Genomic DNA, 10,329 nt, shown 5'->3' on the forward strand with positions numbered 1-10,329 from the left:
ATTTCATAATGTTGCATTGCATACCGCTAACATGGGGAGGCATGAAGCAATCTGGAACTCTTTTTCTGCGTTTGCTTGCATCCTCTTCTTCTCTTGAAAGACTCCAACCTCCTCCATCGCTCGTGCCAACAAGTGCTCATCCCAAGCGAACTCATGCACCAAAGACATATCTTCCAAGGAAGCAAGATACTCAAGGTTCACCATATTGCCCGTGCCTGGGCACAAAACTGTTGCCAACGCAAGGAGTGCCCAAGTCCTATTTATCATATCCACGTCCTCCTCACTGCAACTAGTGAGCAACTTGACAACATGGGCGATTGGAGCCCTGTTCCCCTCCTTGTAAATGTTGCGAAGATCATGTTCATCACTCTTCTTTAGAATCTTCACGGGTCTATCACCGGATGGCACGTTGAAAATCCTTTTCACCATAAGCTTGCTGAAGGTGATAGATTTGTTCTTGTGTTTGAACTCAGAGAGTACGTGATTCGTGTTCATCGCAACAAACTCAATGAGCTCATGGGGCACCTTGAAAGACCGGATGTCCAACAAGTCCCCAAACGCTCCCTCCCTTATGATTCTCTGTTTTTCCGGTGATATTTGCTTCCCAATCTGAGCCAGCCTTTTTGAGTTAAACCTTGACTTAAAGCCACATAGATTGCCTTTCTTCTTAATCTTCTTCTTAGCCTTCTTACTCCCCTCATTCTCACCAGAGTTACCTGCAACATCTACAAAAAAGGAAAAAACACAAGTCAATAAAACCATAAAACCATACCATCAGAAGCTAGGAAGAAACATACATGAACACCTAAAAAATTCTGACAAACGTATGAATTCAGGAATGTTGGGTTGCGCAGCACAACGAGTAGTGATTCATTGGCAAAAAATATATATAGTGCATATCAGACCAAAGCACAAAATAAGACCAAAGTTATAGGGAGAACAAAAATAAGACCAGACAAAATAATGTACTTATATTTCTAGTGTTCTACTACAGAATGTTGTAGACTGAACAACATTAGTCAGCTCTTTCATGTAGATTGTGCCATTGACATTTTGCCTGCTCTTGCCTTATCGAATCCCAAATCCAACTTCCCACAAAAAGGTACATAATGCCAGCACGTGTATTTCCGTAACCAAACACCGGCTAATGATTAAGAAAACGAGTAAGGACCATTATCTGCCAAGCTTGATTCAAACTATATTCTCTCCCCAATCTACATTCAGACTGCTGCACTAAAAATTCACCAAACTTGTACAATTCGATTATACTGAAGTGTAGCTTCCCCTTTTTGCAATGTTTGAAATCTCAAAAATGACACCATTGCAACAGAGAATCAGCGACGAGAATAATTTTGGACAGAAAGAACTTAATCATGCAACCCCGCTGGTTCTTATTACTAGCAATTCAAGCTCTTCTGTCAATGAAAATTAACCAGGGATATACTAGTGTAGTGGCACGGGGATTTTTCTTCTGGCCAACCACTGGGTAGGGCCTAAGCAAAACATCTAAGAACTTTTTGGCCAGGGGTTGGTTCAGATTTTTTATTGTTTCCACAAGTCTGTTTCCAGAGTCATACCCAAATCCACCAATCTAATGAATCTTTTAGTAGTTGCTCGTATGACTGAAACAAGAATTTGCAATACTACACTGTGGACAAGCAAAAGCTACGACAGTTCTACGCCGGCACCAGATCAGATCGGCAACCATGATTCACCGCCGCGCCAACTCCCTCTGCCCGCGGGAACCCCACTCCGGCCCCTGCCTCTGTCCGCGCGAACGCCACCCCGACTCCTCCCTGGACCCGCGGGAACGCCACCCCGCCGCCTCCCTCGACCGCGGAAACGCCATCCTCGTCCGCGCCGGTGCCGGCGGCGGCCCGCGGCTAGCGACGCCCTAACCCTAAATCCAACGGGGGAGGGGGGAGAAACAACGAAAATGGAAAGCATTTGGGCTCGTGTTACCATCGGGGGGAGCCATAGATGGCCGGAGAATGGAGATCCGCCCTGGGCCGCCGCCGCCGCCGACGCCGTCGCCCTGCGCGAACAAGCACGTCGCCCGCGCTCGCCCTGCTCGAAACGAAGGATAGATCGGATGCAGCAAAAATGACATTGGAAGGGATAACTACGAGCGCGTTAAAAAAAATGGTAACACGTGGCGCAACGGTGTCCTTGGATCAAAAAGAGATCGTACGCACGGGGCTCGACCGGCGCAACGGTTCGGCCGGCGCACCGGCCACCAACACTTCCCTTTTCCGATTTAGGCGCCGTCTTCTCCGAGATTTATATGAGAGCCCCTGCTATTTCGGTTAGTAATACTATGAAAAAAGTCCATGCGTTGCAACATGACATCAGTGCCCACACAATCACAACACATTTAAAAGCGTCGATCCTAATGCATCTCTCTGGAGAAAATATGCCCTAGAAACAATAATAAAGTTGTTATTTTATATTTTCTTATATCATGATAAATGTTTATTATTCATGCTAGAATTGTATTAACCGAAAATTTGATACATGTGTGGATACATAGACAAAATACCGTGTTTCTAGTAAGCCTCTACTAGACTAGTTTGTTAATCAAAGATGGTTAAGTTTTCTAACCATGGACATGTGTTGTCATATGATGAACGGGATCGCATCATTAGGAGAATGATGTGATGGACAAGACCCATCCGTTAGCTTAGCATATTGATCGTTCAGTTTTATTACTATTGCTTTCTTCATGTCATATACATATTCTTTTGACTATGAGATTATGCAACTCTCGGATATCGGAGGAATACCTTGTGTGCTATCAAACATCACACGTAACTGGGTGATTATAAAGATGCTCTACAAGTATCTTCGAAGGTGTTTGTTGGGTTGGCATAGATTGAGATTATGATTTGTCACTTCGAGTATCGGAGAGGTATCTTTGTGCCCTCTTGGTAATGCACATCATAAGAAGCCTTGCAAGCAATGTGACTAATGAGTTAGTTGCGAGATGATGTATTGCGGAACGAGTAAAGAGACTTGCTGGTAATGAGATTGAACTAGGTATGAAGATACCGACGATCGAATCTTGGGCAAGTAACATACCGATGACAAGGGGAATAACGTATGTTGTCATTACGGTTCGACCGATAAAGATCTTCGTAGAATATGTAGGAGCCAATATGATCATCTAGGTTCCGCTATTGGTTATTAACCGGAGAGGTCTCTCGGTCATGTGTACATAGTTCTCGAACCCGTAGGGTCCGCACGCTTAACGTTCGATGACGATTTTGTATTATATGAGTTGTGTGATTTCATGACCGAATGTTGTTTGGAGTCCCAGATGAGATCAAGGACATGAGGAGGAGTCTCGAAATGGTCGAGAGGTAAAGATTGATATATAGGATGATAGTATTCGGACACCGAATGTGTTCCGGAGAGTGCCGGGTACATATCGGGTCACCGGAAGGGGTTCCAGACACCCCCGGCAAAGATATGGGTCTAATGGGCCAAGAGGGGAAACATAGCAGCCAGCAGGGGCGCTCCCATATGGGTCGAACCAGAAGAGGAAGGAAAGAGAGGAAGAGATAAGGAAGGGGAGGGATTCGGCCTCCCCTTCCTTCCCTCCTCCTTCCTTCCCCCTCTGGAAAATATGGTAAGGGGGCGGGGGTGAATTGGAAGAGGACCCTCCTACTTGGGGCGCCCCCTTGGCTGCTCCCTCTCCCTCCCACCTATATATATAAGGGGGGCGCCTAGAAGACGCACCAATATTTGTTAGCCGTGTCGGCGCCTCCCTCCACAGATTACACCCTCGGTCATATTTTCGCAGTGCTTAGGCGAATCCCTGCGCGAGTCACATCACTGTCATCATGCCATCATGTTGACGGAACTCATCTACTTCCTCGATACTTTGCTGGATCAAGAGTTCGAGGGACGTCATCGAGTTGAACGTGTGCAGAACTCGAAGGTGTCGTACGTTTGGTGCTTGATCGGTCAGACCGAGAAGAAATTTGACTACATCAACCGCGTTGTCAAACGCTTCCGCTTTCGGTCTATGAGGGTACGTAGACACTCCCCCCTCTCTTTTCTATGCATCTCCTATATAGATCTTGCGTGAGCGTAGGAATTTTTTTGAAATTGCATGCTACGTTTCCCAACAGTGGCATCCGAGCCAGGTCTATGCGCAGATGATATGCACGAGTAGATCTCAAAGAGTTGTGGGCGGTGATCGTCATACTGCTTACCAACAATGTCTTATTTTGATTCAACGATATTGTTGGATGAAGCGGCCCGGACCAACCTTACATGACCACGTTCATTACACTGTTTCCACCGACAGACATGCAACTAGTTTTGCATAAAGGTGGTTGGCAGGTGTCTGTTTCTCCAACTTTAGTTGAATCGAATTTGATTGCGTCCGGTCCTTGTTGAAGGTTAGAACAGCAAACTTGATAAATCACCGTTGTGGTTTTGATGCGTAGGTAAGAACGGTTCTTGCTAGAAGCCCGTAGCAGCCACGTAAAACTTGCAACAACAAAGTAGAGGACGTCTAACTTGTTTTTGCAGGGCATGTTGTGATGTGATATGGTCAAGACATGATGTGATATATGTTATTGTATGAGATGACCATGTTTTGTAAAAGTTACTGGCAACCGGCAGGAGCCTTATGGTTGTCTCTTTATTGCATGAAATGCAAACACCGTGTAATTGCTTTACTTTATCACTATGTGTTAGTGATAGTTGTAGAATCAATAGTTAGCGAGATGACCACGACGCTACGATGGAGATCAAGGTGTCAAGCCAGTGACGATGGAGATCATGACGATGCTTTGGAGATGGAGATCAAAGGCACAGGATGATGATGGCCATATCATGTCACATATTATGATTGCATGTGATGTTTATCTTTTTATGCATCTTATTTTGCTTAGTACGGCGGTAGCATTATAAGATGATCCCTTAACTAAAATTTCAAGGTATAAGTGTTCTCCCTGAGTATGCACCGTTGCGATAGTTCATCGTGCCGAGACACCACGTGATGGTCGGGTGTGATAGGCCCTATGTTCGCATACAACAGGTGCAAGACAGTTTTGCACACGCGGAATACTCGTGTTAAACTTGACGAGCCTGGCATGTACAAATATGACCTCGGAACACTAGAGACCGAAAGGTCAAACATGAATCATATATATAGTAGATATTATCAACATAGAGATGTTCACCATTGAAGACTACTCCATCTCACGTGATGATCGGACATGGTTTAGTTGATTTGGATCACGTATCATTTAGATGACTTGAGGGATGTCAATCTAAGTGGGAGTTCTTAAGTAATATGATTGTAACACCCTCGATGCGGCTATATCTCCCACGTGTCGAAGCACGACTTAGAGGCATAACCGCATTGAAAGCAATATCGCAAATGAGGTAATATTCACACAACCCATGTAATACATAAGGGAAAAAGATACATAGTTGGCTTACAATCGCCACTTCACACAATACATGAATAAAGCATTACAACAACCAAATACAATCAGGGCCCGACTACGAAGCCAAAATAAAAGAAGAACCCCAAATGCGACAAAGGTCCCCGATCGACCCCAACTGGGCTCCACTACTGATCAACTAGAACGAAGCTACGCAAAGGACAAGATTTTCATCGAGCTCCTCCTGAGCTTGGTTGCGTCATCTGCACGGACTCATCGGCACCTGCAAACTGGTTTTTGGAAGTATTTGTGAGCCACGGGGACTCAGCAATCTCGCACCCTCGCGATCAAGACTATTTAAGCTTATGGGTAAGGTAAAGGTATGAGGTGGAGCAGCAGCAAGCGACTAGCATATATGGTGGCTAACATACGCAAATAAGAGCGAGAAGAGAAGGCAAAGCACGGTCGTGAAAGTATGATCAAGAAGTGATCCTAAAACAACCTATGTCAGACATAACTCCAACACCGTGTTCACTTCCCGGACACCGCCGGAAAGAGACCATCACGGTTACACACGCAGTTGACTCATTTTAATTAAGTTAAGGTTCAAGTTATCTACAACCGGACATTAACAAATTCTCATCTGCCCATAACCGCGGGCACGGCTTTCGAAAGTTCAAATCCCTGCAGGGGTGTCCCAACTTAGCCCATCACAAGCTCTCACGGGCAACGAAGGAATAGACCTCCTCCCGAGACATTCCGATCAGACTCGGTATCCCGGTACAACAAGACATTTTGACAGGGTAAAACTAAACCAGCAACACCACCTGAATGTGCCGACAAATCCCGATAGGAGCTGCACATATCTCTTTCTCAGGGCACACTCAGATGAGCCAGACGTCGGGTAGGCCAGCCCAGAGTTGCCCCTGGTAGCCCCGGACATCGCTCAGTTGGACCAACACTCAGAGGAGCACTGGCCCGGGGGGGTAAAATAATGATGACCCTCAGGAGTGCGACTCTCAAGGGAAAAGAAAAGGCTAGGTGGCAAATGGTAAAACCAATGTTGGGCATTGCTGGAAGAGCTTTACTTAAGGCGAACTGCCAAGGGGTTCCCATTATTACCCAACCGCGTAAGAAACGCAAAATCCGGGAACATAACACCGATATGACGGAAACTAGGGCGGCAAGAGTGGAACAGAACACCAGGCATAAGGCCGAGCCTTCCACCCTTTACCAAGTATATAGATGCATTAATTAAATAAGATGTATTATGATATCCCAACAAGTAAACATGTTCCAACAAGGAACGATCCCCATGTTCCAACAACGAACAAACTTCAATCTTCACCTGCAACTAACAATGCTATAAGAGGGGCTGAGCAAAGCGGTAACATAGCCAATCAACGGTTTGCTAGGACAAGGTGGGTTAGAGGCTTGGCTTAACAATATGGGAGGCATGATAAGCAAGTGGTAGGTATCGCAGCATAGGCATAGCAAAAGAGCGGGCAACTAAGCAAGCAAAGATAGAAGTGATTTCGAGGGTATGGTCATCTTGCCTGAAATCCCGCAAGGAAGAAGAACGAGTCCATGAAGAAGACAAACGGACGTAGACGAACGGTTCCTCACAAGCACAACGTTACCGGATCCAACCCGAAGAAGCAAACACCGGAAAGAAACACACAACATAGTAAACAACCACCACATCAACATAGCATGATGCACAACCAAGTATGATGCATGTCCGGTTTAATGAGGCATGGCAAAATGCACAAGCAATACTACAAATTAAGTGGAGCTCAATATGGAACTCCGTTGCGTATTGACGAAAAACCACATGACTTATTTAGTTCTCTCTTGTTTATGTACCCAACAAGATTAAATGTTGTTAGCATGGCAAGAGGTGAAGCAAATGAAAACTACCTATCTAGTCAAGGTTAAATGAGGCCGGAAGCAACGAACAACAATTCCAGAAACTCCTCATGAGCATATTATAGATTTGGTACTGTTCTTCCCTAAACACAATTTTAGAGTTGTTTAACATGCAAAGTAAGGTCACCATGTTAAACTAGGCATTTTTCTACCCCATTTACATATAAAGTTTGTTAGATTTGGAGCTACGGTTGAATAGTTATGAATTAAATCATTTTAACAAGTTATTTAAACAAATTTAAACAAACAGCATTTTAAACATTTTAAACATGGATGAAAGTGGCATATTATTAAACTAGATGAAAAACTAAGCAAGTTTCATATTAAGTTTGTTTCAATCCGATGCACGGTTGTGAAGTTATTAAATGCATGAAGTATGAGGGCTTTTCTGCAAAACTGCGTTCTCTGGAAAAATAACTAAATTCACCAGGCAGAAAAAAAATATGAAACGGGCCGAAACTGGAAGTGCTGGGGGCGCTGCTCACAGTGGGCATTCGAGGCCTTTGGCACAGTGAGAAAGGCACTGGGCCTGAGAAGGAGGCCTTAGCGCCGAAGCGGCCCGGAGCGCGGTTGCGGCCCAGGCGCGCAAGAGGCAGGCCAGCCTGGAGCTGGGCTTGGAACCCTGCAACTGGGCCGGCTAGGCATTTGATCCGCGAAGCTGTTCTTCTCTGCGGGCTGGAGTGGAGATGGGCCGGGTCTCACGGGGACTCAGCCTACGTGCGTGGACGAGGCCAGCGACGTAGATGGCGTCGTCCTCCTCCCGACGAGGACGAGCGGCGGCGGCTTGCAGACTCCGGCAACGGGACGAAGCGGGAAGGACGGGATCCCTCGGATCCGGCGGGGAGGAGGCCGTAGTGGCCGGATCCGGGGTCGGCGTGCCCATCGATGATCGACGGCGGCAGCGGAAGCTCCAAATGACGCCGGTGGTTTCCTGCGGCAACAGAGGGAGGGAGAGAGATAGTGAGGAGAAGGAGCAGAGAGGAATCGAGGGCCGGGCGGCGGCATTAATGACCTGGGGCGGCAGCGACCGACGGCTCCGACGACGGCCGCAGGCAGGCGGACTCGCCGGCGCGGCGGGGAAGAGCAGCGCTCCGGCTCCCTCCCGATCCAGGTCGGATCGAGGAGGAACAGCCTTGGCGGCTGCGAGCGAAGGGGATCTGGCCCGGGCGGGCCTCGGTTGGGCCAGGCGGGCCGTGGGGCTGGTGGAGGCGCTGGGCGCGACGTGGGAGCGCATGATTGGCTGCGCGTGTCGCCGGCGGCGGGCTGGCCGATGGGGGTGCGACAAGTGGCGGCGGTGGAGAGGGTGGCTGCGGAAAAACGGGGAGGAGAGGCTAGGGTTTCAAAAATGGAAGGGTAGGGCGTCCATTTATAGGCAGGGGCTAGGAGAGGGGGGTTTTAACCCGTTTCGGAACCGTTCGATCGCAATCGGACGTTCCGGAGCGGAGGGGGTTAGGTAGATGGGCTAGAAGGGTTGTGTAGAGGGCCATGGACTAAGAGGAGAGAAAAGAACTACAGCCCGACATGGGTTTCCGAAGACCGAAAACGTCCGACGAAAATACCGACAATGATGCCGCTATATATATAACGGTTGGGCTATCAAACGAGCTCCGAATGCGACGAAACTTGACAGGCGGTCTATCTACACTATAACAAGACCACACGCCAACTTTCAACCCATTCCGAGAACATTTTCTGGCCACTTATAAAATACTATTTCGGACATGCCGCGGGCGCGTGCAAGTGTGGTTGGGCTCAGAACAGACAACAGAGAGAACTCGGAGAACCCGGACGAATGCAAGTTTTGAAAACGTGATGATGCAATGCACATGATGACATGACAAGATGCAACACGCAAGCAAATGACATGGAAACGACGGCGAATAACTGGACGACAACTGGCACATCGGTCTCGGGGCGTCACAACACTCCACCACTACGAGAGGATCTCGTCCCGAGATCTAGAATGGCATCGGAGGGACAACGGAAGAGATAAGAGAAGAGGTAAAACAAATTGCTTCTTTGACAAACGAGTGAAACCAAAGAACCTTGAAAGGTTGAATAACTTGAAAGAAAGAAAAACAACAGAGATGAACAAAGTTGAAAGCACTCCGTTAAGAAAGAGGAACAAGGAAGAACAAATTCGGACAGCACTCCGGTAGAAAAGAGAAGCAAAATTTGATAAGATGAGAGAACTTGAAAAGAGGACACAACACTCCGGTTAAAAGGAAAGGCATGAAAAGAACATGATCTTTGACAACACGAGATGATGGGTTGAAAAGATGAACATCACAATGCCTCCGGAACAAAAGTAAGAATGGAATGGAGTGAAACGAAGGGAAACAAGGTCTTGAGAGAGCACGCTCACAACAAAAGCTAGAACGGAGTTGTTGGAAAACCAACAACGAAAATAATAAGCTTCATATGGTCTTATGGAATACATCTCAAATTATGAGGTGACAACCTGCCACTCACAGGAAAAGAATTGGATTGATAAGAACAAGGAGACGAGAAAGCTATATCACCGGGAGGATAAAAGAAGAACTTGGGTCATTTATAAGCATCATAATAGCAACAATCCTTAGGGAAAACTTTAGGTGAAACATGACACAAGATAACTCCAATGAAGAGATTGATGGGTTTAAATATCTCATTCCTGACAAGTTTTGAATCATGAAACATGAAGGGAAATTGTCAAAAATGACATAACACCGCCTCAAAAGATAAGGCAAAAAGAATTGCACTCCGGATTGCAAGATGAAGAAAACTTGAGCTCCTCTGAAAAGAATCTCAATGAACACTTCGAGAAGGAATTAAATCCTTGATGAACCATCATGTAGAGCCTCCATGAAGAACTCAGGTAACAAAAGGAATGAATCAAACGAAAGGAAAGGGAAGTTGGAAACACAAGGTGAAACCTTGTAATGGTTTAGATGGATCTTCGTGATGAAATAAATTGAGAGAGCTTGGAACTCCGGAAAAGAAAAGATGAGACAAATGA

At 46.5% G+C, this 10,329-nt stretch overlaps 1 protein-coding gene across 1 annotated transcript in view; it reads right to left on the reverse strand.

Annotated features, from left to right (window-relative positions):
• The window catches only part of LOC123191614 (uncharacterized), a 12,124-nt gene extending 3,559 nt beyond the window's left edge, over positions 1-8,565 (reverse strand). The window contains exons 1-3 of the mRNA XM_044604280.1: positions 8,049-8,565; positions 1,963-2,067; positions 25-725 (exon numbers count right to left, since the gene is read on the reverse strand). Coding sequence (XP_044460215.1) covers positions 25-725; positions 1,963-2,067; positions 8,049-8,565 — 1,323 coding nt within the window. The remainder of the gene's footprint in view (positions 1-24; positions 726-1,962; positions 2,068-8,048) is intronic.
• Positions 8,566-10,329: the final 1,764 nt, after the last annotated feature.

Source organism: Triticum aestivum, chromosome 2A (genome assembly GCF_018294505.1).
Source record: "Triticum aestivum cultivar Chinese Spring chromosome 2A, IWGSC CS RefSeq v2.1, whole genome shotgun sequence".
Classification (NCBI taxonomy): domain Eukaryota; kingdom Viridiplantae; phylum Streptophyta; class Magnoliopsida; order Poales; family Poaceae; genus Triticum; species Triticum aestivum.